The 24,649-nt window shown below is 40.4% G+C and overlaps 1 protein-coding gene across 3 annotated transcripts; it reads left to right on the plus strand.

The window, feature by feature from the left end:
* Positions 1–1,927: 1,927 nt before the first annotated feature.
* LOC108902083 (uncharacterized) lies at positions 1,928–24,210 on the plus strand. Of its 3 annotated transcripts, XM_018703806.2 has the most exons (8): positions 1,928–2,362; positions 4,526–4,582; positions 11,979–12,032; positions 19,771–20,115; positions 20,625–20,838; positions 21,005–21,069; positions 21,370–21,486; positions 21,882–24,210. In XM_018703806.2, the coding sequence occupies exons 4-8, from the start codon at positions 19,944–19,946 to the stop codon at positions 22,562–22,564; spliced, it is 1,251 nt and encodes a 416-aa protein (XP_018559322.1). In that variant the 5' UTR covers positions 1,928–2,362; positions 4,526–4,582; positions 11,979–12,032; positions 19,771–19,943; the 3' UTR covers positions 22,565–24,210. The 3 variants fall into 3 exon arrangements, with proteins under 3 accessions (XP_018559322.1, XP_018559321.1, XP_018559320.1); XM_018703805.2 differs by lacking the exons at positions 1,928–2,362; positions 4,526–4,582; positions 11,979–12,032 and adding an exon at positions 14,887–15,152 and having other exon boundaries at positions 21,373–21,486; XM_018703804.2 differs by lacking the exons at positions 1,928–2,362; positions 4,526–4,582; positions 11,979–12,032 and adding an exon at positions 14,888–15,152.
* Positions 24,211–24,649: the final 439 nt, after the last annotated feature.

Consider the following 24,649-nt stretch of genomic DNA (forward strand, 5'->3'; position numbering starts at 1 on the left):
AACTTCTGTTTTCCTTATCCCCCTTTTCTGTGTGTTTGCAGATGGTTTATGTCCCAGTCTGGATCCTGATCTGCCCTCGATGGTTGTGGAGTCACTTTTCACTCTGAGGTGAGTTCTCTTCATTTAAACGTTTAGTTTTGTTCTTAGAAATATTCCTGATTGGGTCTCATTAGATTGGGACTTGACTATTCCTGGAGTGTAAAATAAGAGTTAATTTCCAACGATCACACGCGACAAAACAAGACACGAGGGAGAAAACGTACACTTCTCATCAAACATTTTTTGAATATGATGTTTGGATGTCTGATATGAAGGCAGCGTCTGCAGATGAAGCTGATAAAGTCAATGTTTCCAAGGCCACAGTGCAGACTTTGCTTTGATTATGGCCTGTTCTGTCCTCTGCTGGCCTAGAGGCGCCTACCAGTGGGTGGAGTCCTTGATGTGAGGGAGACCGTGAAAGAGAGTGTGAGTGAGTGTGAGTTGGGAAAAGGGAGCAATGGAGACAGAACATGTGTCAAATAATTTTCCATTTCAATAGAAATTTGTCATTTGAACAGTAAATGTCGTTACATTGTTTATGTAGCTAAAGCTGCTTTTTTAGAGGTTTAAGTTACAAAATGAGACGTGTCCATGAATCTATTACCCCAGTGCATGCTGGGAGGGTTCCCTACAGGTCCACCTCATGTAATCACATGATCGGCCAATCATTCGAATGCAGAGCATGGCTTCAGCGCTCTGCTTGTTTGTTTTGCCTTTATTTGAAATGTGAGGACAAGATAACTTAACCCAGGATTAACAATCAATCTTCAAGCAGCTTTTTAAGAACCAGTTTAGCTGGATGAGAATAAACCGGTTTATTTGAGCAGGTTAGCCTGAATTAATGAATTTCCATTCGCCTCACTAATGGAGGAATAAAGATTATTATCTGTTGCTCACACTTACTGGTGTTGTCTCTTTTCCCAGAGCGATGGAGAGCTACTTCCTCCTTAACCCAGACAAGGACCTGGACCTGAGTCTGAGCCTGGAGGGTCCTGATGCCGCCTCCCAGTGATCCACTGTGCTGCTGCCCTGAGGAAGAGAGGAACACAAACAAACCGGTGAAGTTCACAAAGAACACAAAGTCAGATTTAGTTTATCAGCTCATGTTGAGTCTTTTTCAAAAGAACACAATTCACTTTTACCGGAGTTCAGGACTTTTACACAGAAATAAATAAATGTCCGTTACATTCAAGCAAAATGAGTTCACACAGTGCTGATTCAGCAGATCAGCACCAGGTCAGTCTCTGTACTCTGCATTATACTGGAAGAGAAGAGGAGAACCTGAGTGAAGGAGGTGGAGGGAAAAAAACAGGAAACATCCAAGAAACATTTCTGATGCTCCAAATAAAAAACTTTAAGACTTTGCGTTCAGAAGGAAGGATTACAATCTAACAGAGAGAGGACAAATGGATTATCACTGGATCTGAAGACTGAAGATGAAGAGAAAGACAAGAGACACACTGAGCTTGTTCTGACAGCGTGGAGCAAAACAAAACCCTTTTCTAAATGGCAGTTAAACGAGAAAACATAATGCCTTTGTTTCTGTGTAATGTTGAGATATTTTTATACACACACACATAATTAATGAATAAAGCACTTCTTTAAATTTCACTTGTGTTCTGTTACAGGTTTCTGCCATAGATTTCTCTGATAATAATTGCTGTTTGTTTGACCTTGCCTGTCTCTATAGGACGCCACCCGACTCTTGGTTCAGGCTGTGGTTAACTCACCTTAACTGCTGCTGTAAAATGGCAATGTCCTGGTTACTGTTGCTCTGCTGCTGCTTGTGCAACTTTATGTTTCCAATGGAAGCGGTCAACACCCCAAACTGAGCCGAGAGCTTCAGTAACTTCTTCTAACGAGCCTTGTGCAGCATCGCTCTGTATTATAATGTCATTGGTCCATAACAATGAGAGAAGCTGTGTCTCAGGGCCTCTATTAGCTTCACTGACTTTAAAATCACTGCTTTTTACACGTTGTTAGGATGAAAATGTTCAGTTTCAGGATTTTCTTTTCGTCAGGTCTGGTACGTTCAGATGGCAATGACAGGTTGGCCACAGGTGACAGCACAGACTGGCCCTGACATGTTAGAGGAATGTCAACTAACTGGAAGAGACCACTTTGAAACAGAGTTGTCCAGCATTATTCAGCTGACTGCAGGAACAACCTTCCCTTCCTGTTTCTACTGACAGGCGCAGTCTGTGTAAAAGCACAAGAGAAAGGGAAACGCTCTTCCTTAACATTGTTTCCTGTCATTCCACCAAAGCAACCGACGCTTTTGTCCTGTGTTCGGTCCGTTCCTGAAAGACTGAAGACAAACAAGGTAATTATTATATCCAGAGTTATCATTTGGCTTTTTTACATATCTTTCTCTGTTGTTACCTAGAAATGAAATGAACTCTATAAAACAGAGAGACACAGGGACAGATAAACTTCTCTGTCGTCTCCTCGTCTCATTCAGGAAGTAATACTCTAACTGCTTTTTAAACTATAGAAATTCTTCTTGGTCGTAAACACAGAAGTGTCCGCTTGTAATCTTAGTTCACAGCTCGTTATGTTAAACCACATGAACAAGAAGCGGTTTGTGGTGTAAATCAGCAGTGACAGTGTATGTAAGGATCCAGAGGAGGATGTCTGATTACACAACAGTGGGACTGTGTTGTATTAGCATCAGTGTTATATCTAAATACATTATGTTGCGATCAAGCCCATGAGATGGCGCCACTGACCGCAGTGTAACTCAATGTCTTCCTCTACAGTGCAGTAGAACAGCGCCCTCTGGTGTTGCGCTGCTTTCAAACACAGGCTTGTCACCGCTCGTTCGTCTGAATTAACGTCTCACAGCTGATTTAACCGGTAACACAAACACCGTGGGTACAAACAGCAGTGACACTGCAGGGGAAATTACCTTTGACTTCCGCACGTGTCCGCGAGCAGAAACCAACTCATTTCTAGAAAGAGTCTAATGAATGAATCCATCGAGGAGGAAACAAGAAAGAAACTCACCCACAGAACTTTATCACCGTCTGTTGCTGCTGCATGTACTGGACTTCAAATCAATGATGTAGTAATAAACCGCAATGAAATACATAATACTAATTATAATGAATAAATAAATAGACTGACCTGTCAAAACATAGCCGAAATATTTATTTGACGTTTTGACAAAAGGAATAATTTGCATAAATAATGTTAACAATATGTCAATATTACATAAACTCTTCTGCTTATTCAAAGTAAGAGACACAACGGGATTTCAGGAAAGTACTGATCATCTTTAAGAGACAGATGTCTGAGAAACTCAGTAGTAAATATGATACAGCTGGCGTATGTACGCATGTATAATAATAATAATGGGAAATATAAATCAGAATCAGACTTTATTGCCAAGTTTGAAGGAATATGTCTTGGTACACTGGTGCTAAAGGACAATTATAATAAAAAGAAAAGACTTAAAGTGTAGAGTGCAAATGTTGAAGGTGGCAGTGATAAATCAGTGTAAAGTATAAAATCACTATTATTTACCAGTCTTCGTTAATTCAGTTCAGTTGTATATACAGCACCAAATCACAACAGGACGTTATCTCAAGGAAGTTTTGATAAAGAGCAGGTCTAGAAACCTCGAGCAGAACCACAATCAGACTCATCTGTCACTTATCTGCCAGTATCAGTTTAAATGATTAGTAATAGTGAGAAAGCTCACCTTTTCTTTTCATGGACTTAGTCCAGTAACTGATTATAATCCGTGAAGTGCATTTTTACTCACTGTGCAATATGCAGCATATTTACAGTATGTTTTCATATCATTTCTATATTTATTGTTGTTTTAAAAATTAACATTTTTCCGTGACAGTCGTGAGCCGGATACAACGTAATGTTCTCTTCACTCGCTCCGTCCTAAGTTTGTTTCCCTTGGAGGCCGCGCAGAGCCTCCTGCGGCCTCCTGCGGCCTCCTGCGGCCTCCGTCCTTCCCCGGTGCATGTTCCCTCTATTTATAGCTCAAATTCTAGATGTTGTGTTTTGTTTTTCTGATATCCGTATTTAGGCCTAATTAAAAATGAATGTCACAGACTTATATACTTTTATAGACTTAACCCAGGTCTTCATCCTAAAACTAAACGCAAAAGAAGATGATTCCCCAAATAATAATCTGTAATTATAATAATATATTTTTAAAAACGACCTGTAAAAATCACAATGAGTGACCAGTGACAAGAATTTGATTTATCATTATATGCTAACGCTTCATACATTGTATGCTGTATCATCTGTACCATATGTCGCCATATTGTCAAATATTCCAGGTCTTATTTAATTTGTTTTTATTCACAGGCGCTTTACTGTAATAAACGTAAAATAAATAAGTATTTTAAACAAGAACAGAACACATTAAACAGTTTGGTGTGTGTGAATAGACAGAGTTCATTCATGTTCATCACAGTTTCATAACCGTAACTCATCAGATTTTTGATTTATATTCTATCAGATGTGGGAGATACCAGCCACAGCTGAACCCAGGGATGGACGCGGCCTGCGGAGACAGGTCAGATCTGATTTTATACATCACTTATAATGTTAGTTTGGTGAAGGACTGGTTCAGACGACATCTGATCTGTTACTGAAGGAGACTCGTCGAGGTTGTGTTGTGTTTTGTGGTGTCACGGCTGTCGAACAATGTGATCACACTGACTAGAATAGAAACACTAGAAATCATTTCCAGTGATCAAAGTCAGGCTGAGAATTTATTGTGACTAAGTACGGAAGTGACTGTGGCTCTGATGGGGATTTACTGTGAGGGGTAGGTGGGCGGCTGGCAGTAGTTACACCATCAACTTTATCTACAGATGCACAGGAAGTAAACGGTGTCGAGCCAGTTTTTTTTCCTGAGAAGGATTGGGACTTCCTCTTGCTGCTGACTTGGTTGACCCTGTGTGTATGTGGGTGTGTATGTGTGTGGCCGTAGTTACACACATCTGGGTAGTTTATCTCTTTTCTGTTACTGCACTATATGTTTCCCGTCGCAGCTGCAAAGCCACGATGATTTTCATTATAAAATCCTTTCAAGATTCAAGAAACTTTATTTATCCCGAGGGAAACTGTTGAAACCAACTCTCAGTCTTTGACCCAGACTGAGAGTTTAATAATAACAAGTAATGATTAATAATTAATTTTTTAAAGCCTTTTAAAGTCTTTTAAAAAGACTGGCCGTCGGGAAGTTCGGGCTTTCTCCCGGTGGGCCGGTTCCGGCCGGTGGATTCTCCCACCCGCGGCTCGCGGCGTTACAAAGCTGATATACAGATATATAGATAGAGGTCAAATATGTCTGTCGACTATAACTTAAAGTGAAGATGTTAATTTGATCATCCTCATGTGAGACAGTCCAAATGATGTCTGTCTGTGCATTTTTACATTTTGGAGGAAGTGTTTGCAGGGACTCTCCTCCAGCTGTTAGTGTCCGCTGATTGTTCCCTTAATTCATTCAACATGGGGAAGAAAATCCTGGGGAATTAGTTTAGAGCCGCGCACAGAGCCCGAATATTCAAAAAACCATTTGGATTAGTAAAGACAGAGCTGGTTTAGAGCTGAATGGTGGTTGTTGTTGTTGTTCTCTGTATATGCTGCTGTAATGTCTAATCTGAAAGCATGAAACATGATTTCAACAATCCTGCTCTTATGTTCAATAGTTTAGTGACACAGTTGACAGTGTCTCTGGTTTAGGTTCAGTGAAAATAAGACTAAATCATAAAAGACTCTTGAGTATTTTTACTCACAGGGAGAGTCCTGGTGAAACGTGTGCAGGACAGAATGCAGGTGGCTTTGCAGGAAGGCTCGTGCCAATGCCCTGTTTTCCTAAATGTTTGCCCCGAGTGTAAGACAATGAAGTGTGTGCAGAAATTTGCAGCAGCACCCAGGTGTTCCAAGCATTATTACTCCACAGTGAGACAGCACGTCAAAGTGTGCCCTGATTGTTTTTTCTTTCGAGGGATTGTGCTTCATTCTTTCCTTTTAAACAGAGCCCACTGTGTAAAAATAACCTGCGTGTTGTTTTGTTAAAGCTGTGTTTAGATGACTGAGCTGTGAGCTCTATCAAAAGATGCCTCAGTATCAGCAGACACACCACAACAGAAACCTGTGAACATGGCAGCCAGGACACTGTGACAGTGGGGAACTCTGCAGACACACACCCACACACAAAACACACACAAACAGCATGAGCATTATGTCCCTCAGTTTGGGACATGCTGTCACACATTTTCAGAGAACGTGCATCTCTGACTCTACCTTCACCTGTTTGGTCAGGACCTGTGTCTGTGTCATGTGGCTGGGTGTGGTTGAACAGACAGCATTGGAGGCTGCTGGTGAAGGTCTGAGCGCCGTGTCCTGAAATGACCCCGGTAGAGTTTCGGTCTGTTTGATGAGACCAGGTTCTTTACCTCTGTCACTTACAGTGGCCATGCTTTCAGTCCGGTTTGTTTTACGAGACAAAACCTGTGGAATTTGAGTCCCGGCTCAGCTCAGAACCAGTTCTGCTCTGCTGGACTTTCCTCTCTGCAGGAGAAGGACTCACTCTCCTTCTCTGTCACTGGATGGTTTCCAACATGGACATGATGGTTGGAGGAAGAAGAGGAAACCAGGATGGTTCAAGGTTTTGTCTTCTTACTGGCCAAGTTTGATAACACACACAAGGAATTTGACTCTGTCATTAATCACCTGCGTCCACGTATTTATTTTATTTTATCTTTTCAAGTTCAAAGTGTGTTGTGTTTGTAAGCGTGATTACTGTTCTATTGTAAACAGTTTAACTTACTGACTTATTATGACCTGCGGCTGCAAACATCCACCTGTCACTGCACTCAAACTGTTTCCATCAAGACTTAATGTCTTTGTTATGGTGAGGTGATGTTTGCTGTCTTTAATAATATGGTCACATCCTGACTCTTACTGTCAGAGGTGAATTCTGTGCTCGTCGCTCAGGACTGTATGGTTAGTTGTAAGTAAGTAGAGTAGCTTATCTATAAAATGTGATCTGAAACCAGAGCGTTGACAAAACAGATTCATACTTTGACATGAAAATCACAACAGACTTAAACAATGAGTGAAAGATTCTTTCCAAAGGATAAAAAGAAACATTTTCCCTAAACTTTCCACCTCACAACCAGCCTTCCCTAATGAACAAAAACAGCCTAAATGAAGTCTGGTTACTTCCTCTGTTACTGTAAATAAGCAGTCGGTGCTTTTCCTTGGATTTTCGACAGAGATCTGCAGGATTCTGCAGCAGGAGCGTTGCAGGCAGCGCCATGACCTTCCACAGCCTAACCCACCCCACAATACACACACACACACACACACACACACACACACACACAGCTCACTGCCACACTCCTCCATGCTCTGTGGCAGGAAGTGCATTCACACAGACTTGTGACCAGGTCTCAGTCTGTCTCCTCTGCGGCTCCCTGAGGCTGTTTACATGAGCATTATGTCCCTGGTTGCCATGGCACCCGGTGTTCCCACATTGCTGTCTATCTTGCAGGATGATGAGTCACACACAATGCAGTTTTTCGCTGTGTGTGTTTGTTTCAGTGTTACAATGTGTCTAAATATTTGCACATTTGTCAAATAATAATTGCACAGACACTGGTAGAAGGTAATAAAAGTTATTGTAAAGCAAAGAAAGTCAAGAACATGGTTTAGTAAGAAATGCAAAAACATTTCAACACAAACGGTGGAATTTAGCCTAAAGAACAGTAGGAAAGTAAAAACTAAAATATTTACAAACTGAAAGCAATGACAGATTTACTATATTTCATTTAATATTTATTTACAGCGAAGTCAGATATATTTTCTTTTTTTTTTTTAAAGTTATTACACCTTAATACATAAAGTTAATACACGATGTTGGACCGGTGGCAGCGGCGTCTCAGCCTCCAGACAACAAGTGAAATGATAATGATCACAAATACAAATATGACCGCTATGATCCAGACTATGATCCAGACCTCCGGTCCTTTGTGCTCAGGGTCTTTCTGAGTGGTCTACAGAGAGAGGAGACATTAGTTTAATTCGGCTTCAGTCCCGTTCCAGTCGTTGTGTCTGTAATAACTTGTTTTAGAACAGAGGATACTCACGCGGACAGGCTGCGGGGCTGTGGTGGTCTGATCCGGACTCGCTTTGGTCACCGTCAGTCTCTCAGCTGCAGGGTCACCTCTCTCTTTGAAGCCGTTAACGAGGCCATAACAGAAGTAAACACCTGCATCCTGCGGCCCAGCTTTCTCCAGAGTCACAGAGAACTGTCTGAATCCAGTCGCGTGCCTGGTTTCACTGACGGAGCAATTCTGCAGCGCGCGCGCGCTCTGTTCTTCTCCCACCACACAGACTCCACAGGTGAGTCCACCGAGAAGTTACACCTGAGTGTGACGGAGCGTCCCTCTCTGACTGGTGTCTCCACCGCTTCAACCACATCCACCTGGATAATCTCCACGCGGCTGCCGCAGGTTAACTCGTATCCTCTTCCAGTGTCGTTGAGAAGCGCGTGACTGAAGTGAACAGAGGAGTTTGGATGAACTCTGTCTGTGAAACCTGCAGCTGGTCTCCACACTCCCTGCTCATCTCGGACAGACACCGGCAGGACGCTGTTCTGTCCGATACGGAGATCCAGTCTGGCCGGTTCCTCTGTGCAGTTTTCGGTGAAGGGGACTGTGAACGAGTCTCCTAGAACGACTTGGACATACGCTCCAAAACCAAATGTCACGGCGGAGAAGAGACTCGCTGCAAATAACAGTTGAGCCGCGTCCATCGTCGATCCTCGTGTGAAGATTACGTCGCTGCTGAGCGCTTTTATTTGCTCGCTCCATCGGGAGACTACCGGCCCCCACTGTCTGACCCTCCATCACTTCCCAGGAGGAGGATGAGTGATGTGACAGATACACTTTACCTGGTTATGCAGTCTTATGTCTACACGGTCTGTCCTGCTCTGCATGAGTCATACACTGTTGATCAGAGTGTGATCAGTCTGGTATTTTAAGTGTCAGTGATGTTGGAGCGCAGGAGCAGAGTAGGAGGTAGTACAGTGAGTAATAAATGTACACCTGAAAAGTGCTTTGTTTTGGCACGCGGCGTCACGCCATCAGGTTCACACCCTGAGTTTCACAATAAACTCAACTATGATCACAATGCAGAGTTCTGGAAACAGAGGAGTGGTGTCACCGTGTGTCACCGTTATAACACGAACTTCATTTGTCAGGGGACAGTTTGTAAATATCAGTGGTTCTACACAGGCCTCAGTGATAACATTTATTCAAGATGAGACAAACCTGATGTTTGAATCTGTTTCTCACAAACATCGATAATGACACAGCTGATTTCCAAAATGAAACTAGTGAATTGAAAGTTCTCTGTGTCTCAGACTGTTTCTTTGAGGTGTCACACAAACACATTTCAACTCAAACAGTGGGAAACGGTGAAATGAGGAATATGATTTGACTGATGTGCACAGTGAATCTGTTGAATCACGAGCGATTCTGCACCGCCACCCCCCAGCCTGAAATGAGCTAGATCCATGTTCCAGAAATGCAGCATTAGAGCTCTGGGCTGGACAGGACCACTGTTCATCATACGACCCCTGTCTTATCCCCGATTAGTCGATTTGGTGGTATTGCAAATCAGATCCCAGATCAGTTCAATCTTTGCAAAACGCATGAGTCAGAAAATAAGTTCTTCTTTTCTTTAACGCAGTTTCTGAGTCATTTAATAAAACAGGCCTGTGGACTCTGGTTTAGGTTCAGTGAAAATAAGACTAAATGATAAATGAGCTTTACTCACAGAGAACAGTCCTGGTGAGAAACAGTGCGGTTGAAAAGGTTAGAGGAGGAGAATTTTCACAGGTGTGGCTTTGCAGGAAAGCTCGTGCCCTGTTTTCCTAAATGTTTGCTCGAGTGTAAGACAATGAAGTGTGGACAGAAACAATTTGCAACAACAGACACCCAGGCATTTGAAAAGACTCGGCACGTGTGTTTGTTTGAAATGTTAACTAATAATAGAAAACACACAAACAATTTCCATTAAGACTTAGCGCAGAGTTAGAAGCGCTTCATATTACTGACACCATGTGTTTAATAATATGACTGACTTTTACTGTTAGAGGTGAATTCTGTGCTCCTCAGTGCAAACACCACACTGAGTGACTGAATGTCCCATGAACTAACAGGTTTTTATTAATAATTATTTTAAAAAGCCTGTTAATGTTAATCACATTGTCTATAGCCGAGCGAGGAGGAAAAAGGCTATTATATAGACAAATATATAGGCCTTTGCCTTATAAATTAATTCATTAAATAGACAAAATCTGTAAATAGAAATAAGAATTGCACAAACAATATTTACGAATTTTAAAACAGTTTACAAATAGAATATAAACGAAAAAACACCCTTAAAAATAAATTATACACATGTATAAAAACCATCTAAATAAGGTATAAACTCTGTAATAAACATAAATGTGCAGTTTGTATTACAGAAAAATTGTGATAATCAGTGAGGTAGATAAAGTTCAGGAACTGTTTCTCTGTTTGGCCTTTCCTTTGCTTTTCAGGGTAGAAGACACAAACCACAAAGCTCTGTGGTTCACTCACCACACACTCACCACACACTCATAAAACAACACCAACATGCACAGGAAGGAGAAGATATGGTTAAACACAGACGTCTACCACCCTCTCTCCATTATCTTCACCCTAAAACACATCTGATACAGGTGTGTCATCTTCACCTCAGCTGTTGACGCAGAGAACAACATGTGAGCTTTAGATTAGATGAACAGCGTTTAAAGATCTGTATAAAGATGTGTAGTTCAAACTCCTCACTGAAAGCAGTAAAACGTGCTTTCTCACCTGTGAATTCACACTTATTGATATGACATTTGGCCGTTAAGTCTGACTTGAAACCGAGGCTGGAGTCCAGGCTGGGTTTAAAGACGTTGAAGTGTGTGTTTCCTTACGTGTCTGTGGCCGGAAATCTACTCGGCTTTAGGCGTGGGCGGATTGTGTCAGTGTAGCCATCATCTCTGCACAAATTACACCAACACACCGAGCTCCTCTGGTCTCATGAGACTTTATTATTTACTGTCTCAGGATGTAGAACAGGTGACTGTACAACAATCTGCATCCTGAACTAAGTCTGTTCCATGCTGTAAGAGTGCTTCAATCACTTCCTCCTAAAAAAGGAATGAGTAATAAAAAGGAGGGACACACACACATGGTGACATTGTTTCAGTTTGTTCAGCACCTGGTTGGTTTCATTTCATGTTTCTTATTTGCTGATTTAGCAGTTTTTCAGAGATCAGTGTAACCTGACACACCGGGGACAGTCGTAACACGTAACACTGTGTTTTTCATGTTTAATCATTTACACAAAACAGTCCATTTGCTTCAGTGTGTCAACTATGAAACACTGTATTTAAGTGGCTTTATGAATATTTACAAGTTGAAGAAAAGATTTAAACACAATGACTTGACTGTTACAGTCATCCCAGTGTTCAGAGACCACCCAGTCCTTTTAACGAGCTGAAATCCCTTTAAAGCTGCAATACACCGTCGTTCTCCATGTTTCCACTGATGATCATGAACTTAGCATGTGAGGTAGTTTGAAGTAGTAGTAGTAGGTTTCAGGTTTTTAAAGCTAAAGGCTGAAATAAAGTGATGTGTGTACTGATCTTCAGACATGATCTCCAGTGGTGCTGATCCTGCAGAAGCTGCGTTTCTCTAAAACACACTTCCACAGTTTTGACGCATGAGTGTCTCCAGTGCTTCTGCTACTTCAGAGGCAAATGTTATAGGTTCCTTTTTTTAAAACAACTCACTGCAGTTTTAGAAGCGTTACTTCCCTAAAGCTACAAACTTAGAAAATGTCTGATTAATTTTGTTGTTTTGTTTGATTGTTAGAGGCGGGAGAAAACCACGGCCTGAACCAAGAGACGTGACGTCCTGCTGAGACAGGTGAGGCCTGATTTCTGTGACAAAATGTAAACAAACAACAATCTCTACAGCTTTATATAACCAGACAGAGAGGGGAAATGATATTCATTTTAATGGAATGTATCTGTGTTACACAAGAACAAACTCATTAGGTTTTCTCTCATGTACAAATGGATTTAAGCACAAAAGCCACTTTGTTAAGAGGCTGCCTCGACCAACACACAGAGCCAAGGTGATGACAAATTTCCCCTCCCTGCACGGCCACAGCCAATTGTACAGAGCTCATGACTAAACAGGCTGTTGTCCAGCAGCCAAGAGGTTTCATTATTTAGTATCTTAACTCTTACTGCAGGAGGTGAATTCTGAATCTGTGCTCTTCAAAAGCCAACATCATCGCCAAGAACTGACATGTGCAGCAAAGCAAACATACAACTAAGCACAAACAATAATTCAAAATGGCAACGTGTTTGTCTCTCCACTGACCAGTGTTGATGTCAGTCAGGTATTTCCTGACTGTGGTTTCTCAGCCTGTAGAGACAGTGAATGTGGTACAGGCTTCAATCACAGTTGGTTTGAGTCTGAGGGTGTATTGCCGCCCCTGTCCGAATGAAATTTTACCACCCACACATTTTATCACCCACACATGCTGCAGGTTATTATTAGACGTGCATGTGTGTGTTAAGAAAACAGCAGCATCAAAAGACTGATTGTAGTCATAGTGAGAAAAGTGTTTCCATTCCCTGATACTTCAAGTTTTTACCCCCGTACAAATAAATAAAATAAACAAATAAATTCCATAAAAAGCTGGTTTTCCATTAAACACCCCGACCTCAGTTCAACAGGCAGTTTAAGGTCAGAACAGAAAAAACGTGGACCTGACTCAGTTACTATCGGGAGGACTGGGACCCCAGCAGCTCACTGTGAGAAGCTGGAGGAGGAAGTTTCAGAATTTAAATGCAACACTACAACAGACTGTGTGTAAACAGAATCAGCCAATAACATACTCCACCTTCTGTCGTCATAGCAACGGAGAATCAAAACAGATGCTGTGCCTGCAGTCTGATTATCAGGTTGGGCTGTGGCCCTTTAATGCATGAATTATGATGCGTGTTTTTATTCTTCTTCAGGCATTAAAAACACATTCAACTTCATTTTCTTAAAACACAATTTGAAAAGCAAAACAAAAATCTAACGGACAGATGATTAATTATATTTTCCTCCTAATATAAAATCAGTACTTCGACATTTTTGTTATATGTTTTTAACTGCATGGGTCTCCTTTGACAGAAGGTCATCTGACTTCCTCACAACACTCTAACATCCAGCGTGGTCGCTGATGAGAAATTCTACCATCAAAACCCATGCATATGCAACAAAACCACTTTTTAATAGCTGTCCACACATATCAGCACATGCGCTGATACAGTCAGGCATTTCTCCATTCAACAAAAGCTCGGGGTGCTCACCTCTCCTTTTACTGTGGTTGAAACCTGTGGTCTTGAGGGTGTTTGATGTCATATATCAGACAACAGCCGGTTCATGTGCAAAGTTACATTTCTAGATCTGACATTTGGCCTCAATAATAAGGAGATTTATTACGTGCACGACCGTGTTTTTCTTTTTCCGGAAACCAACATAATATAATGCTACAATCTAAACCACATCTGTCAAATAAATGACTTTAAATGACTTTAAAGCCTAAAAAGTATGAACCAGCATAAACAACAAGACCTCTACTGCTGAGTCTCAAGATGAAGCAGATCTCAGATCAGTCCAACTGGACCCTTTTTCTTTTTTCATGACTTAAATCTGCCCTGTCTCCTTAACAACCCGCCCGGTCGCCATGGTCACTGAACACACGCACGCGACACCGAACTAAGCTAACCTAACCTAACCGAATAATTTTACATTGGACGCAGTTATTACATCTCCGTCATTAACAAGCTCCGGTTCGTTTGGAGCCGGGAAGCTTCATTTACTTTGTGTTTGAGAGACTGAGCTGTTTCTTTTGAGAAAATAATGAAAATAACTTCGATAGAAAATGAAGATTTTCGCGCCTTGATTCCGTCAGGCGACAGTTTAAAATGAAACCCTGATGTTTGCAGCTGTAACATCCTCCTCATTTCACCGTTAGTCATTCATCCTTTATTTAATCAGTGTGTAAATGTTAACATGAGCCTGTCGCTGTGTTTGTTCCACTGCTTTTATTTGTGTTAGTGTCAGGGGAATGTAAAGGAGATAACTGAAGTATTTCATTCTGGCTAAAGATTATTTTCTGCTCTCAGTTAAAGTGAGTTTTAAAAAGCGGTATAATAACTAATAATAAACAGTAATTCCTTTTTTAATACGCTGCAGGAAATTATCATAATAATCTGATATAAGATGTGTTTTTGTTTTGTTAATGAAGCTACAGCACCGGAAATGTTTCCAAAATAAAATAACTGTTCAGTCCATCAGTTTAAAAATAAGAGCATCACTCAGCTGCTCGAACTTCTGTCTGATCCAACATGGCCGCACATTAATGAAGATGTGTTGGTTCTAACATCCTGTTCACATTAGATTTCACCGTCATTTTCATTTAAAAATGACCTTTTTTAATTAAATGAATTATGTATATACGGTTCTGTATGTAAGTGTATTTAATGTCGTCCTGTTCCAGGAGGCTGGTGTAAGCTAGATAAAGAGCGCCCCCTTGTGTGTGCAGTGTTACATCTGCTGCTGAGTTTTAAACGTCAGATAAACCAAAGCTTTTTCTGTCATCGACTCATCGTTTAATCCACTGATTACTGCAGGTGTAATAGGCCTGTGTTATCGAGCTTGTTTAAAGCTTGCAGGTGTTTTACCTGTTTGATTTGTGGGTCACTGTTTGACTGTCTGACAGTGAACGCATCATCTCACGTGCTTGGAGGCGGTGTTAAAAACTCTCCAACAGCCGTAAACGTAGGGACCGGGGATTTTTCCTGCGAGATAAAAGAAGTATTTGCAGATCCGCAGTCAGACTCAGACTCAGACTCTCAGGAAACATGAAACCAGTTCTTAAACTTTCAGACTTGTTTCGAGCTGATAACAGATCAGTTTTGTTTGTTTTCTCGTCGCCTCGTTTCTTTTTGTTCCTGGTCGCTGCTCTGCTGCCATGTCCGGGTATGTATGACATGTTTTAATATGTGTTACTATAGATTAGATTAGAGGTGAATATTTAAGTTGCAAAGCGGTTTATTGCGGCTGAACAGCCTCATCTGCGGTCAAATGTTGCGCCAGTTAAAGTCACATTTTGACGCTTTTTCGTCGTTTCATCTGATTTTTCTTTCGCTGCTGTGAAAATCCAGCAAACAGCGTTTTATTACAGCTGGACAGCTGTGATTTTAAAATGTTGAATTCAGAGGTTTAACCACCATCGGCTCGGTCCTGTGGCTGTGAATGGCGCAGGAAGGAAACACATCTATGAGCGTACATGCAAATTTTTTTTGACCAAACCAAAGCAGAGCTGCGTGTGTGCAGCTGCTGCTTCTTGTAAAATCATCAGGCAGAGAATAAATTGCATTCTCCTCAAATGTCACTGCCCATGACGCATATTTGCTGATGGACACCTCTGATAATACTGATGATTCACTAACACACTTTAAAACGCGCCTGATATTTTCCCTGCAGGCAGCGCAGGTTTACACTCAGTGTTATGATAGAAAGAAACACCACTATAATCAGACTATAACAACTATACACATTCAGTAAATGTCCTATAAACCGAAGGACTCAATACAACATCAGATATGATTAATTTCATTTCACAACATTGAGACTAGATAAACAGGCTCAGGCTTCACAAACAAATCAAGTCCGTTTATTTACAGAGCGCACTGGAAAATAAGAACTGTTCACCATGCTACAGAAGCGCATAACATTCACTAAAATAAACCACCTGATCTCCTAAAAGTGACTTCCCTGTTTCATGCGTTCATGGAGAAAACGGAAAAGGTCAACAGTATTGATGCATATTATTAGGAGAGAGGCCTTTTGGGGCCTTCAAATTAATATAAGCTTGAATATCAATATAATAATATAACTGTATTTCAGAAAATGTTTCATTAAATATTTAAGGCCATCACGTCATATACAGGTGTAAACCTCTACCAGGGATTCGATGAGGTACACTTGGGCCTTCAACTTCAGCTCGCCTTTTTTTCCCCCCTTTAGCCTAAATGTATTCACATTTTGGAATAATTGATTAAGCCGAATTAGCCACTAAAAGTTGCTTTTTGCTGTCTACCACTTCATGTATTGACGTCTGCCAATGAATTACTTTGATACTGAAGAAACCCTTAAAATCAGAGGATTCTCATACGAGTTCTGAAGCGCTGCGATTCCCGTCTCGTCGGTCTACTACAGTAACGTTTCCTCGTAATGACGAAGTCCAGACGTGAATGCACGCTGCTGTAGTTTACAGTGATATGAGATTACTGAACTGATAATTACAGTCAAGTAAAAACACAAATATGACAGCGCTGCTGCGTTTAAGCTCATTTTTAAAAGTGAGAAAGTCCCTATGAATATTGCGTAAAACAGCAGCACTACTCAGCACATATATACATAAACTCCAACTTCCTCCATTAAATAACTCTCATTTTATAGCTAGAAGTATGCACCAGTTTTAAATGAGTCACTGAAGTTTAGGCTCATCTTGCCTCGTCAGTGTTTTTAAAAAATGAATCATTGTTTTGTTTGTTTCTGATTTTATTCACCACTCAGCTAATGGATTTCTTTGGTTGTAAAAGTTTACAGCTAATGCGTCTGGTAATAATAAAACTACTGCTGTAACAACAATATTGGGAAAGATTCCTTCAGCTCATGTTTTACTTAATATTACAAATGTTGTTAGTCCATTAATACATTATAAACACAATAGAGCCTTTACTTGAGTAAAATGTAAAAATATCCTACATTTAAAATCAGTGGTTCCAGCTTTTCAGATGAGACAATTTGCTGCTTATCTGTGTCATATGTGACAATGTGTATCAGCATTTTTCAGTATTTTCTAACATTTCATAGACTAAATGATTCATTTTCAAAAAAATATTGGCAGAGTTATTGTTAATTAATAGCAGCCCTGGTATCTAAGTAAACATATGTATGATATTGAAACCAAAAAAAAAAAAACAAAAGAACAGTGGCTTCTGTGTTGCATCATATAAGTAGCTTATTATTGCTGACGCATGAATGTGCAAGCAGCTTCTTAATGCTGCAGCTGGCTGAGGTGGAGTTGATTTGAACAGCTTTTCATGCTCTTGGGTCATTTATTTGACATGTATTTGACAACATTACAGATAAGATTCCTACAGAGATAAACCTTTTTGTTAAAGAGGAAAATCATTTTTGTTTAACCAGAAACATCACTATATATCAGTACCAGACTCCATTGGCAAAAGCAGGACTTTTACTGAGCAGAACACTGGTGTTGATGGAATACCACTGCCTTGATTGGTTAGTTTGTTTGTGTCAGTGTGTGACTTTCAGTGGTGGAAGAAGTATTCACATCCTCTATTGATAGATTTTTGTCTCTATCAATCATTCACACCCAAAAACACGGGAAAATAAGGCCCAGGTTCAAAAGCACAACAGTCCTTTACATATAGTACATAAATAAATGTGCTTATGTGACATTATCCACTACTGTTGATACTGTTATGTTACTGTTACTACCAGGACTACCACACATGTTAATGTTTCTATTCTCTTCAATCCATTTCTCTTTTTAAAGTGGGAAAGTGGTCATTGGTTTTTCTACAAAAGGCCAGAAGAAGATCAAGTTATTTTGTGACACTGATGTGAAAAGCAACAGTTTATCTATTGATTTAGAGAATCAGGCACTAGAGGCTTGAAGAGAATAAGACTAGAAATATGTATGTATGTTTTTCAAGCCGTCTGCCAGAGATCTACAAAAAGCTGACACAGCATCATCAATTGATGCCATCAGCACAAAAATTTCCCGTCAAAACAGTGAAAGCATGTACTGTAAATTTCATCCACACTTTGTCAGAGAATGAACTGCTGTCAGGTGATGAATGTTTCACCACTTTATGTTGTCTTAAGTTGTCATTTCCAGTTAGCTGGGATTCCTCTCACATCTTCAACTGTTTGTCATGTGTTGTCTGACGATTGACATTTTAAGGAGTATCAGTACCTTTATCTGGGGCATTCCCAGCATTGTTTTGTCCAAAGAAAGTCCTGCGTCACTGCATATGAACCACTTCTGTCCTGCTCATGTGCTGCAGCATGGGGTGTTGTCTGGCATTGCATAAGAAAGGCTTCCTCAGTTGTGACATGAATGTGTTGTGTGTTGGTGTGGGTGATGTTACAGAGTACAAAAGAGTAATAATGCTAAAAAAAACAACTTGCAAAGTACCTTGATGCAAGATGCATTTCATGAAAAGACGAGTGTGCTTAAAGCTTTGAATAAAGTCTGTATTTTTGTGCTTTTAGAGCCTCAGCCAACAAGACTGTGCTAGCAGCTCTGTGAGGCTGTACTCAGGCGAAATACTTGCTTTGAGCTAAGCGGTACACAACCTTGCTAACTTGCCAATGTGAAGTCATTATAATGTTTACAAGGTTCAGCATCTTAGTTTATCTTTTTAGCATGCTAACATTTGCTAATTAGCATTAAAAAGAAAAAGTACAGCTGAGGCAGGAGGGAATTTCATCAGCTTTTTCAGGTATTTGGCCATGAGCCAAGGCATGGGGCAGATTAACATTTGACCAGATGGTGGCGCTAGAGGGAAAGTGAAGGGATTGCATGAGTCAGTAGGATTGGAAGGTACCAAAGTACCAAAGTGGTGGACAGACCAAAACCGACTTCCCCACAGTCATGCTGCTAGCATGGCTAAAACTGTACAATTGCTTGCGTAGGTTGTATCCAACATCCGTTTCGATAATACTCTGGTTCTGAAGGAAAAGAGGAATCAAAACACTGACATGACACAGCATAACACTATTGCAACAGCCCCCTCCTCCACTGGCCACAGTATAGGGATTTTACAGCACAACACCTGTGACACTGCAACATTAAAAGTCTAACTCTCAGCTCATTGAGCTGAAATGTTCTGTAGAGTTGAGAGCTGTTGAGTGGTGTGATGATTATGTGTAGGTTACCATGAGCAGCCCCTCTTAGATTATCTTTGAAAAGACCAAAGCTAGCAATGTCTCACATCTGTTTTTCAACACAATCCTGTCATTCCTACCCTGTTTCCGGCTCTCAGCCCAAAGGGTTTGGTTCCTGGTTAGGACATAAAACTAAAAATAGCTCACAAATATATAGTTTCATATTTGAAAAAAGGCTCGGGATTTTCCCAGAACAGTTGGGCACTGTCATTTTGAGTAAATGTTACTCAGACAGGAAGAAATGGTACAATTGTTGGGGACTATTTTCATACAATTGATGAAGTAATGCTAGCTTTTGGACAACAGTGGAGTTCTATGGCACAGAAGAATAAGATCAATCGATCAGCCATTATTGTGTAGGTTCCCCTTGTGTTGCCAAAACAGCTACAGCACGGACACAAGGGGAACCTTGGCACGAAGACATTGGCCATGGATCCTTTGGGTCCCATGGTATAACCCACAAATAGTCGATCACATTAGGATCTGGGGAGTTTGGAGGCCAGGTCAACACCTTCAGCTCTTTGGATTTGGTCTTTTTGTGTGATTTGACAATAACAAGTATTTTTTTTCTCCCAGTACCACCATGTTTTGTTTCTTTTTTAATTCTTAGGAGAAACCTCACAGAATAGTGAATACAAGAAGATCCTGGCATCTGCTGGCGAAACTGTCATTTTGCCCTGCAACATCACGGTCAGCGGCGATATCCCAACAGTCGAATGGTCCAAGGAGGGTTTGAAACCAAACATCATCTTCCTGTACCGGGATGGCTGTGAGACCTTTGAGATGAAGAACCCGATCTTCCAGTACAGGACAAACCTCATCATGAACGAAGTGAAAAATGGAAACATCTCATTGAGGATCTCTGACGTGCAGCTCTCTGACACGGGAAAGTACCAATGCAAGATCATCCAGAGGAAGGACCACAAGGTCATTGCAACACTGGAGCTCATTGTGGGTACGTCCAGTCAAATTAATGTCTTATAATAATTTAGAAGGACTTTAAAGTTGTTTTAACACATCATCATGTTGATTGCACAATGTAATGGTGTAGTTTAGACTGGTTTCCTATAGGCCTCGCTTTCAATATGGAGTTCTGCCTGCCATTCTGTACAGCCAAAATAGAAAGAGGACAGGGCTTTTTTAAAAAACCAGTACTTATTAATAGCTTTCCCCAGGTAGAAGAAATAGTGTTCTTTGTCACAACTGGAGTAACTGTGGAAACGCTACCCACGCTATTGTTGGAGGAGACAAAGAGGGCAAATAGGGTGATAGTGATAGAAACTGTGATAAAGCAAGAGTTAACCCCGGATCGGCATTCAATTGATGGAGAGACATGATCGGACAGGGACAGTCCACTGGGCCACTTGTAAGGAGTTTTGATCTCTTACAAAAATAACACTGAGCTGAAGAACAGATTGGTGCAAAGGTTGAAGGTCTCACCCTGCATAATTCTTATTTTTACAGGTGCAGTCTTGGAGCCAAAACTGTCAGTTGTGTCATGTGTAGATGATAAAGTGACCGTGCAGTGTGAGGCGAACTGCTGGTCGCCAGAGTCTGAGATTCAGTTTTTTGACGATCAGGGAATCAACATCAGCACTGAAGACCAGAAGAGAGAGCAAGATTCCAGCGAATGTTTCACTGTCACAAGGAGAGTGACTGTGCAGACTTCTATCAAGAGGTGTGATTGAAGTTAAATACTCCAACATACTTATAAGAGAGAAGAGAGATCATTTATCTTATTTATTTTATCATAAGTGTACATACAGTCATCTTTTCCTGCAGAAAATTCTACATCTGTAAATAAAACCTACCTAAACTAAGGCTCAGATGTATTTTTGTTTCAGGGTCACATGCAGAGTTCACCTCTCTCAGATAAACTGGACCAGGGAAACAAAGATTGACATACCAGGTAAACATTCACCGTTCTTTAAAATTTAAACATATTCTAAATGTTGTTATGTGATTTGGTGAAGCATTTTGCTTATATATGCACGTTCTAAGATAATTAAATGAAGTTTTGTGTTTGATTGTGTCTGATTTCCCTGCATTTATTTGACATTTGTTATATTTCAGTCACGGAATCTGTTCTAAATGTCAAAGAAAACAGTGCAGGGCAAAAACCAGCTCTGAATACTCTGACAACAAATTAAACAGTGTGTCCTTGTGAAGTATATACCATTCTCTTATATGATCTTTATCATCATTTCAGCAGAGTGCACAAGCTCCTGCACTGTGACCACTGCCATTGCTATTATGGGGACCCTGTTTCTTGGATCTGCATGTGTATTGGCATGTGTCTTTTTATGCAAGAAACATGGCAGCTGTGGTAAGTCAAAGACACTCTCCTCAGGGGCAGATGGAAAATTGTTTTTGTTTGTTTGTTTTTTGTCAGAAGTTGCTAAATCACAAAAATCACTTTACCTGCATCTTTAGCCAAATACTTAGACACAGTAATGTGTGGAATGTAGAATATAGTAAAGTTGTAAAAGAACAAAGCTTAGGCCTTTGTTAAAATGTTAATGCATTGTACTTTTTATTTGAATTTAAAATCTGTGGCATGTGCAAAGGCTTGTGACCAGAAATCCAACCTAGACTAAGACTAAAACTAGACTAGAGAGTACTTTATTTGTCAATTAGTCTAGTGATTATTTATTTAATGTGAACGAGACATAGGAAGTACTAAGTTTAAAGTGCTAATATATTTGTTTTGTATTCACACAGTGGGGAGAAAAAAATTGCCAGAGTCAGACCAGGAACAGGGTACAACACGCAGGAATTCAGAGGATAATCACCTGAGAAACCAGGCTGGCGACAGTGAAAATACCACCACTGAGCATCTGAGAAAAATCAAGGAACTGGAGTCGAACCTTTGTGACAGGGATAAGATCATCCATGGGCTAAATGAAGAGGTGAATGTCCTGAGATCTAAGCTGAGTCCAGCTGTGTGCCAGCTCAGCCAGCCTACGATTGACAAAAGTCCTTCCAAATCCTCACCAGAGATCTTAAATCCCTTTAACCCGCACACACATGGCAACAATACTTATCCAACTACCTCAACCAACATCAGCTGTCCAAAATCTGACAGCTTACCCCAGAGCAAAGATTCAAAACCTCGTTTCTCAAGACAAAATCCAGCATTGGGCTCCCCAATCAAAAGAAGCAGTCACAATCACAGCAGTCCTGCTCTTTTGACAAATAAAGAATTATCCAGCTCACCTTCACCCTCTGCTTCAGAGGAAAAACATCTTGTCCGTTCGATGAGCTTGTCTGAGTCCCAGTCTCGTCCAAAAGGTGCCAAGCCCCAGCGTAGATTCACCATCTCAGCCCTGGCTCAAAACTGTCGCAGTACCCTGGAAGATTTACCAGAAGACTCAGAGCCCTTGATTGTGCTGAACAGAGATTAACGGAAAAATGACAAGGCACCTTTTTTATTTGGACAAAAGAAGCAAGAAACTAAAAGTCTAGGATTGAAGTTTGGGTGGCTTTTGTATAAAAACGTTAGCATTACAGGTGTTAAAAAAGTGCTTGGTAGCCACGAGCCACCGAAATGTGTTAAATGGTCAAAGGTTTCAGCAGCCAATATTTTTAAACCTTAAAAATTTGGGAGAAGTCACTGTTTTAAACTTGCTGTTCTAGTTATACATGGTTCTCTACAAGAAAATCAGAAGTTTTGTCATTATCCCTTTTTAACACAAGCTGGAAGTTGAAATGAAGTGAAAAAAAAAACTTTTTAATTAACTAACCATCTGTTGCCTGATCAGAAATCGTGATTATTATCATGAGTAAGTCTGTCAGTTTTTAACAGTCACCCTGGGGTAAACACTGTATATTTAGATATTGTATTTAGTTTTTAATCTGTAATAAGCTGTGGCGTCCTATATAGAGCCACTTTTCAGTTCGGTTTGTCCGTTCCTGCTATAGAGACATGGCGGACTCCGTGGGAGAGGACCTGCTCCCTATATAGATATTACTTACTCAATCTCACCAAACAAAAGCACAACGGTTATTAGTTTAAGGTGATTATACAGTAATAAAAACATGTTTATGTAGATGATATTCCATTTCTGACCAGTTCCAGTTTGGGTTGAGATACAAAAAGGTACATAGTGGACCATGACATCTTCTTCAGTCAAAAGAACCTATTTTGTCTCAAGGGTCTGATGCCCACCTGGTTCCACTAATGGGAATTTAAGGAAGATGTCCTTAGCTCTGTATTCACTGAATATGACATGGGTTTTTGTTTTCTGTTCCCCAGCTCTGCCAGTTGGTTCTAAATATAATTGGCCTGCACCTGAGGGAAACTATCAAATGGGTCAAGGTTTTAGGGGTTAGGGGTAGGGTTGTTGTTTTTATCTAGTTGTTTTGAAGCTGAACTGGGGAACAGAGGTCCCTGGGAACTTAAGAGCTAGAAGTCTGAGATCACATTGGGGGCTTGCTCTCAGACTCTTGGATCTCTTGTACTATAAATAAACTAAAGTTGAATTGAGATGATTTTAGCATGAACACATTTTCAACATGAAGATGTTTAATCTGGTGCTTCCTAGATATCATCCGACCAACAGGTGATATCTGTATAATGTTGTTACTGTGAATTAGCACTGGCATCCTCTCCAGGTTTGAGAAATGTAACCACATCCTGTGAACAAAAGTCATTCTCATGAGAAAGACCATTCATTCTCATGAGAAAGAATGTATAGAAGTGTGCTGAAATGTATAACCACCTCTCTCCTCTCTTCTATTCAGTTTTCTGGTCTTAAAGCTTGAAATGTTGTTTTTGCTGTTCCTCTTTATAAGTTAATTTGCTTGAAAAAGACATAGCACGTTACTACAGTCATATAAATTCTTTTATTTTGAAAATATTATGCACATTTTACATTACAGTACTTAGAATTTGATGAGTGGGGTTCTGTACAGAGGTCCATTTGATCTTTTAGTTTGCACTGCACTTTTGATAAAGTATTAATACTCTATTTGAATTATGTCTTATTTTGTATGCTTTTAAACCTTTTGTAATGTGTATCCTCTTTAGAATAAAGGTTTTATTTGTTAATCCTTGTACGTCTTTCAAAACTATTCCAAAACCCTTAAAAACAACCTTCTTTGATTTGCTTGTGCATTAGCACATAGAGACTTTGATTCATATGCATTCATCTTAAGCTCCACTAAATTATGACAGACTTATAGGTTAAAGAACACAGGTTAAAGTGCACCTCAGGCTGTTTTGAATTGTCTACTAATCAGAAAGTCAGTACTTTGATACTTGGCTCCTCTAGTTGGCATGTTTAATTACCCTTGGACATGATACTGACCCCTGATGGCTGTATGAGTTCTTGTGAATTCACCCTGCAGCATAATATGCTTGGAATGGTTCAGAGGATAGTCCTTTTTTAATCCCTCATCCTCCTGCCTTCAGACTGTCCAGTTTTAGTCCTACATCAGAGCTGGCCTTCCTCACCAGCCTGTTAAGTCCCCGTGCTTCGCAGTGCACC

Source organism: Lates calcarifer, linkage group LG14, assembly GCF_001640805.2.
Source record: "Lates calcarifer isolate ASB-BC8 linkage group LG14, TLL_Latcal_v3, whole genome shotgun sequence".
NCBI classification, from domain to species: Eukaryota; Metazoa; Chordata; class Actinopteri; family Centropomidae; genus Lates; species Lates calcarifer.